Source organism: Dendropsophus ebraccatus, chromosome 2 (genome assembly GCF_027789765.1).
Source record: "Dendropsophus ebraccatus isolate aDenEbr1 chromosome 2, aDenEbr1.pat, whole genome shotgun sequence".
Classification (NCBI taxonomy): domain Eukaryota; kingdom Metazoa; phylum Chordata; class Amphibia; order Anura; family Hylidae; genus Dendropsophus; species Dendropsophus ebraccatus.
Window position 1 is genome coordinate 204563428 of NC_091455.1, and position 8172 is coordinate 204571599.

Sequence of the window (8172 nt, forward strand, 5' to 3'; positions counted from 1 at the left end):
AATTGAGTAATGTTTTCCGTCTACTTCCTAATGGGCCCAAACCTGTTTACTAGAATATTTAAGGAAAGAAGATAAAACTTACAGGGAGAACAGATCTGACAAACCAGATTCTTCCTACCGATGCCAAGTTAAAACTGAAGAGCTGTATGCCAGTAAATAGATTATTTGTTAGGATATACTTACTACATCCACCATCTTCCACAGTAACAAACTGATCTAAACAGAGGGGTGCTGTATATACCCAGCATGGTAGGGCAGTGAACTTTGGACCTCATCTTTCCCGATTTTTACTGTAAATGTTTTATTTGCAAAACTTAGATTAATCTTTATTTTATAGGCGGCATCTACAACATATACACCTTAGGTTTATTATTCACAGCACTGACTTTACACGAAAGGACTTTAGTCACTGAAATGCATTGGACACAGCATCTGAGGTTACACGGCTACCTCCGACACCCTCATCAGTAATCTAGCAGCTTCTCTATGAAAAGCATCAGGAGATGGCTGCTCTTCCCAGGTTAACATGGAGGGGTAGAAGAAATCAGAGTCTTGGTATGATGCCTCCACCGAGCACATACGCTGATGTCTGAACGAGGCGGCACGTGAGCTGAACCTTTTGTCACACGAGGAGCACGGGTAGGGTTTCTCCCCTGTGTGAATTCTCATATGCTTCACCAAGTCTGACTTTTGCACGAATCCTCGCTTGCACTCCTGACACTGGTAGGGCCTCTCTCCGGTGTGAGTCCTCACATGTTTAACCATTGCTGATCGGTCGATAAAGCATTTCTCACAGAGGTCACACTTGTACGGTTTTTCCCCCGTGTGGGTTCTCACATGTTTCACCAGGTCTGAGTTCTGTATAAAAGACTTTGTACACACTGAACACCGATAGGGTTTCTCTCCTGTGTGTCGTCTCATGTGTTTTACTAGGGCTGATCTTTGGCTGACTTTCTTGCCACACACATTGCAAGTATGGTGCTGTTCTCCATGAGTTTTCCGGTGGGATAAGAAGACGGAGCGGTGGCTGAATGTCTTGCTGCATTCTGGACAGGAGTAAGACTGCGTCTTTGTCATCTTTCTCCTTTGTTTGAGCAAAGTGGAGAAACTTTTAGAAACGCCTAATGGTCGAATAACCCGAAAATTATCTTCTTGTTTAATAATGTGAAACTTTGGTATCAAGCTCCCAGGATTGTCCTCTGATTCGCCCCAATAAGTGATCTGGTGCTCTGGTCTCGGAGACCCCTGTACAGCACTTTTGCCCTCATCAGCAAGTTGAAGAGTTCTGCGGTGCGTTCTCTGGTGTTTAGCTAAAGCTGACTGTTCTACAAAGTTGCGGCCACATTCCTGGCACCGGTACGGCCTCTCTCCCGTGTGTGTACGGTAATGCTTCACAAGATCTGATTTTTGGATGAAGCTCCTGATGCATAAATTACACTTGTAGGGTCGTTCTCCGGTGTGGATACGTAAGTGTTTCACAAGCACAGACTTGTGAGTGAAACTGTTTCCACACACCCCACAAGGATATATCCTTTCCCCTATGTTTTTCTTTTTCTTGTGCGCTGAGGAAACCACATGACTAAGGTTCTCCGAGATGACTGCTGCACTTTCCCGAGCTGCATTAGCTATACGCAGCTTTTCTTTGTCATGACTTTTCATGTGTTTAAGGAGGTTTGAAGTCTGACTAAAGCTTTTTCCACAATCTTTGCAGGAATACGGCTGCAGTTTATTGTGAATCCTCCGGTGTTTGATCAGGGATGAGCCTTCGGTGAAGCTTCTGTCACATTCAGGGCAGTGGTATGGCTTCTCACCTGTGTGAATCCTTTGATGTTTCACCAGATCCGAGTTCTGGATAAAGCACTTCCCACATTGGTCACATTTGTACGGCTTTTCTCCAGTGTGGGTCCTCATATGTTTATTCAGTGCAGATTTCTGAACAAACCCTCTGTTACAGGTGCCACATCTGAATGGACGTTCCCCTGTGTGGGTTCTCTGGTGTTTCACCAAATCTGAATTCTGAATGAAGCCCTTTCCACATTGTGTACAATGAAAGGGACGCTCTCCTGTATGGGTTCGCAAATGCTTAACTAAATCAGAGGTCTGGATAAAGCTTCTGGGACACTCACTGCATGTGTAGCATTTTTCTGTATGGTGCTTTCTCAGATGCTTCCTAAAAGCAGGCCTGTTCGGGAACACAGTGTTGCATTCTTCACATCGATATGGGGAACCCTTATCTATTGCTTCACTTTTCAGATCCTCTGGATCCACAATGACTATTTCATTAAAGGCGGTGGCAGTCGGTGGGTCTTCTACAATGTGAACCAAGCCATGTTTAATCAAGTCTGAGCTCTGTGTGAAGGTCTTCTTACACTGCTGACACTTATAGGGCTTCACCCCTGTGTGGGTTCTCCGATGTTTCACCAGAGAAGACCCTTCTGTAAAGCTTTTGTTACATTCAGTGCAATGATAGGGTTTCTCCCCAGTGTGGATTCTTTGGTGTTTGACTAAGTCTGAATTCTGAATGAAGCCTTTCCCGCACTGATCACAAGCATAAGGCCTCTCTCCCGTATGACTTCTCATGTGCTTGGTCAGGGCTGACCGCTGGATAAATGCTTTCTCGCACACACCACATTTATGCGGTCTTTCTCCTGTGTGAATCCGGCTGTGCTTTATTAATGCTGATTTCTCTGCAAAGGTCTTGTTACAATCCAGACATGAGTAAGGTCGTTCCCCTGTGTGGGTCCTACAATGTTTGAGAAGGTCAGACTTCTGTATGAAGCTCTTGGAGCATATCTTGCAGGGGTAGGGCTTATCTCTGTGGCTGCGGATATGTTTCTGTAGATCTGACTTAAGAATAAAGTCCTTGTTGCACTCGATACACTGAAAAAGGCTTTGTTCCCTGTGCACCAGGTTGTGCTTCTGGAATTCAGCCCAGTGACTGAAGCTCTGACTGCACTTGCTGCACTTGTAAGCAGACTCGTCTGCTTTAGGGCTGGTAGATAAACCCTGCTGCCTCTGGTGGACTCCTTGATGCTTCACCATATCTGACTTCTGTATAAATGTCCGATCACATTGAGAGCACTTGTAGGGACGTTCTCCAGAGTGAATTCTTTGGTGCAGTATGAGATTTGACTTTTGAGTAAAACTTCTCCCACAAGCTGTGCACCTGTAAGGCTTCTCCCCCGTGTGTGTCCTCTGGTGTTTGGCTAAGGCAGATCTCTCAGCAAATGTTTTCTGACAGTGTGCACACTGGAACGGTCTCTCCCCAGTATGTGTCCGGTGATGTTTGACCAAGTCTGACTTCTGGATAAAGCCTTTGTCGCACTGTGTGCACTGAAAGGGTCTGTCCCCAGTGTGTGTCCTTAAATGCTTGGCCAGGTCAGACTTTTGGATGAAACTCTTGTTGCACTGGCTGCACTTGTGGGGCCTCTCACTCGAATGCATCATTTGATGTCTGACAAAGGAGGTCCACTGCCTCCAGGTCTTTCCACAGTCTGCACACGTGTACAGTGAGTCCGCCTCTCCATTCTGGATTTTGCCTGGTAACCCTGCCTGCGTCTGCACCCGTTTAGTTTGACTCCTGTTCTGGGGTCGATCTGTAATGTGTGTTCTCTTGTGTTTTATCAAAGCAGAACTTTCTGCAAAGCTTTTGTGGCAGGTTGAACACTGATATGGCCTCTCTCCCGTGTGAGTGCGAAGGTGTTTCACCAGGTCTGAATTCTGAATGAAGCCCTTTGAGCACACCAGACAGGAATAAGGCCTCTCCCCAGTATGACTCCTGTGATGCTTGGTTAAAGAAGACCTCTGACTGAAGGTTTTGTGACAGTCCAAGCACTTGTAGGGTTTCACCCCGGAATGTGTCTTTTGGTGCTTTCGAAGAGCAGAACATGCTGCAAAGGTTTTATTACACTCTGAGCAATGGAACGTTCTCAGCTCTTGTCGAGCCTTAAGGCGATTGGTCACATCCTTATGGTGTTCTTCACACAATTGCCGGTGTTTCTCCACATCCTCATAGCAGCTGAAGCTTTTACCGCAGCGGCTGCAAATGTGAGTTTTCCCTTCAGACATCTCAGTATGGTGGGGAGACTGTGACTGGATCTGGTGCTCTAGTTCTATAAGGTGATCAGTAACCTCATAATTCATATGAAGACTTTGACCAATCTTTTGGATGTCATGAGCTGCTCCATCTTCTTTCTTCAGCGTCTCCACTACATGACATAAATAAAAGTAGTTACCATATGGAAATGGAATTCGCCAAAGATTCAGCCATTTGGGAGAAGTGTCTCTTACCTCGGCCTCCAGGATATGCTCCAGGCCATGGTTCCTCATCATCTTCTATTCTCAACACAATCTCTGGCTTGTGGTCCTCATCGCCTACAAACAGAACAAGATGGCCTCTGAGACAGGAAAGGTGGAGGTTCTTAGAGGATAAGATGCATGGTGGATGCGTCTTATATGTTCTAAATGATCATCAAATCCCCACACATGTGGCTCACAGGGTCTTTACCTAAGGAGAGCATGGAATCGTAATTCTCCACCATGACCGATTTGTAGAGATCCCTCTGAAACGGGCTCAGGCGCCTCCAATCGCTCCAAGAAAAAAAGGTGGCAACATCATCAAATGTCGGCAAGACCTGGAGTGAAAAGATATGGGCGAGAAGAATAGGCTTGATCGAACAGCGGAAAAAGCTAGGTTCGATCGAACTCGAACCTAGCCGGACCTTCCGCATTTAAAGGGGTAGTGCGGCGGTAAACAATTATTGACAGAATAACACACATTACAAAGTTATACAACTTTGTAATGTATGTTATGTCTGTGAATGGCCCCCTTCCCTGTGTCCCACCACCCCCACCCGTGTACCCGGAAGTGTGGTGCGCTATACATACCTGTCACGTGCCGACTCGTCTACGATCTTCAGTCTGCGATGTCGTCTTCGGACGGCCCGGCCGAATCCCTCCGAGCGTCCTGAGTGCCGGCCGCCCTCTTCAGCGTCATCAGATGCTCAGCCGCGATTGGCTGAGCACAGTTATGCTCAGCCAATCGCGGTTGAGCAGCCGATTACGCGGCAGAGGGCGGCCAGCACTCAGGACGCTCGGAGGGATTCGGCCGGGCCGTCCGAAGACGACATCGCAGACTGAAGATCGTAGACGAGTCGGCACGTGACAGGTATGTATAGCGCACCACACTTCCGGGTACACGGGTGGGGGTGGTGGGACACTGGGAAGGGGGTCATTCACAGACATAACACACATTACAAAGTTGTATAACTTTGTAATGTGTGTTATTCTGTCAATAATTCTTTACCGCCGCACTACCCCTTTAATTGCTGATGCCTTCCCGATCTGTGCAGGAGGAGGAGACATCCCGGGGACCGCCTGGAATTCCGGAACACAGCCTATTACCTAGGCTGGATCACAGAGTTCCAGGCGGTCCCCAGGATGTCTCCTCCTCCTGCACGGACCGGCAAGGCATCAGCAATTAAATGGAGAAGGTCTGGCTAGCTTCCAGTTTGATCGAAGCCTAGAGAAGAACTGTAATAAGATTATAACATGACTGCTCAGCAACCGCAGCCATCACCAGGAGGTGGCGCCCAGACTGCAGGTACAGTCTATGTACTTTGGGCATGGGAATGCAATAATATGGGGGGGGGGGGGGGGGGTGTTTGTAGATGGCACTGTTGGGGATCTGTAGATGACACTGTTATGGGGGATGTGTAGATGACACTGTTCTGGAGGGATCTGTAGAGGACACTGTTATGGGGGATGTGTAGAGGACACTGTTATGGGGGATGTGTAGAGGACACTGTTATGGGGGATGTGTAGAGGACACTGTTATGGGGGATGTGTAGATGACACTGTTCTGGAGGGATCTGTAGAGGACACTGTTATGGGGGATGTGTAGAGGACACTGTTATGGGGGATGTGTAGAGGACACTGTTATGGGGGATGTGTAGATGACACTGTTCTGGAGGGATCTGTAGAGGACACTGTTATGGGGGATGTGTAGAGGACACTGTTATGGGGGATGTGTAGAGGACACTGTTATGACTGATCATTAAAGGACACTATTATGGGGGATCTGTATATGACACTTATGGGGGGAGTTGTATGAGACAGTTATGAGGGAGCTGTAAAGGACGCTGTTATGGGGGGAGCTGTAGAGGACACTGTTATGGGGGGAGCTGTAGAGGACACTTATGGGGGAGGCTGTAGAGGACACTGTTATGGGGGGGGGAGCTGTAGATGACACTGTTATGGGGGGGGAGCTGTAGATGACACTGTGTTATGGGGGGATCTGTAGATGACACTGTTATGGGGGATGTGTAGAGGACACTGTTATGGGGAGCTGTAGATGACACTGTTATGGGGGGATCTGTAGAGGACACTGTTATGGGGGATTTGTGGAGGACACTGTTATGGGGGATGTGTGGAGGACACTGTTATGGGGGGGATCTGTAGAGGACACTGTTATGGGGGGATCTGTAGAGGACACTGTTATGGGGGATGTGTGGAGGACACTGTTATGGGGGGGATCTGTAGAGGACACTGTTATGGGGGGAGCTGTAGATGACCCTGTTATGGGGGATGTGTAGATGACACTGTTATGGGGGGGAGCTGTAGATGACACTGTTATGGGGGGAGCTGTAGATGACACTGTTATGGGGGGAGCTGTAGATGACACTGTTATGGGGGGGAGCTGTAGATGACACTGTTATGGGGGGGAGCTGTAGATGACACTGTTATGGGGGATGTGTAGATGACACTGTTATGGGGGGGAGCTGTAGATGACACTGTTATGGGGGGGAGCTGTAGATGACACTGTTATGGGGGGGAGCTGTAGATGACCCTGTTATGGGGGGAGCTGTAGATGACACTGTTATGGGGGATGTGTAGATGACACTGTTATGGGGGGGAGCTGTAGATGACACTGTTATGGGGGGGAGCTGTAGATGACACTGTTATGGGGGGAGCTGTAGATGACACTGTTATGGGGGGAGCTGTAGATGACACTGTTATGGGGGATGTGTAGATGACACTGTTATGGGGGGGAGCTGTAGATGACACTGTTATGGGGGGGGCTGTAGATAACACACACAGGGGATGGGAAAGGATCATACATAATTATGGGGGATGTGGAGGAATCACACACTGTGGGGGATGCCACGTTTATGGGGGAAGGGATGCCATCTCTAGCAGGTCACCTGTGACGCTTAAGGTACGTTACATACATGACGCTGGCTCCTCACAGCCGCCGCCGGCACACCGGACACACCACACCTCAGGCGCTCGGTACCTGTGCGGGATTCTCGGTCGCCATGACACCTCCGAGGAGGATGAGCCGAAGCAACGGGCAGAAAAGACAAAGGAAGTGTACCGGGAGGGGGAGCTCATCACCGGAGCGCCCAGCACGGCATGCTGGGAAATGGAGTCTTAGTTACTCGGAGGTTCCTATACGCCAGCACTATACACACTACACTACCCACAATGCAATTCGCCGGCATCCCGCATCAGGAATGCAGAAGTGCAGGAACACCCCTCCGCGCCGTGTCACATGTAGTGGTCCATTTACCCTCCTCATGCTCATTATAGAGCTACGGAGGACTTTTCCATCGGGCTCTCCTGATGTGGGGGGAAGCTCGGGGTGATCTGACGGTACAGATCCCTTTCTATGAGGCGAGGGCTCCTCTTTATAATTCACTAGAGAGATGATCTCCAACCTGTGGCTCCCTAGCTGCAGCAACGCCCATATTGTCCTGACAGCATTTGGTTGCCAGGGCGTGATGGGAATTGTAGTTTTCTAAAAACAGCCGGTCAGGGGCCGCATCTCTCTCACTAGACTAGAGCTCTCGCCCATATTATTATTATTATATTGGGGAGGATTCCCTGTTGCCCAGAGCAACCAGCAGCTCACATAGCGACCAATCACAGCTCAGCTTTTACTTCTTACATCGCGCTAGTAAAATGAAAGCTGAGCTGTGATTGGTTGCTATGGGCAACAGAGAGAATGTTACCATAAGACAGCTCCATACTCAACAGCTTAACCCTTTGAGGACCAGGCCCAAAATGACCCAGTGGACCGCGCAAATTTTGATCTTAGTGTTTTCGTTTTTCCCTCCTCCTCTTCTAAGAGCTCCAGCACTCTCAGTTTTCTATCTACAAGCCATGTAAGTG

General features: G+C 48.6%; 1 protein-coding gene across 2 annotated transcripts; it reads right to left on the minus strand.

Moving 5' to 3' along the window:
• Window positions 1-299: 299 nt before the first annotated feature.
• Window positions 300-7846, minus strand: LOC138783912 (zinc finger protein Xfin-like). 2 transcript variants are annotated; one of them, XM_069959230.1, is made up of 4 exons: window positions 7295-7846; window positions 4508-4634; window positions 4291-4374; window positions 300-4208 (listed from the first exon to the last, which is right to left on the minus strand). In XM_069959230.1, the coding sequence occupies exons 1-4, from the start codon at window positions 7316-7318 to the stop codon at window positions 439-441; spliced, it is 4005 nt and encodes a 1334-aa protein (XP_069815331.1). In that variant the 5' UTR covers window positions 7319-7846; the 3' UTR covers window positions 300-438. The 2 variants fall into 2 exon arrangements, with proteins under 2 accessions (XP_069815331.1, XP_069815333.1); XM_069959232.1 differs by lacking the exon at window positions 7295-7846 and adding an exon at window positions 7119-7180.
• Between the last annotated feature and the right edge of the window lie 326 nt (window positions 7847-8172).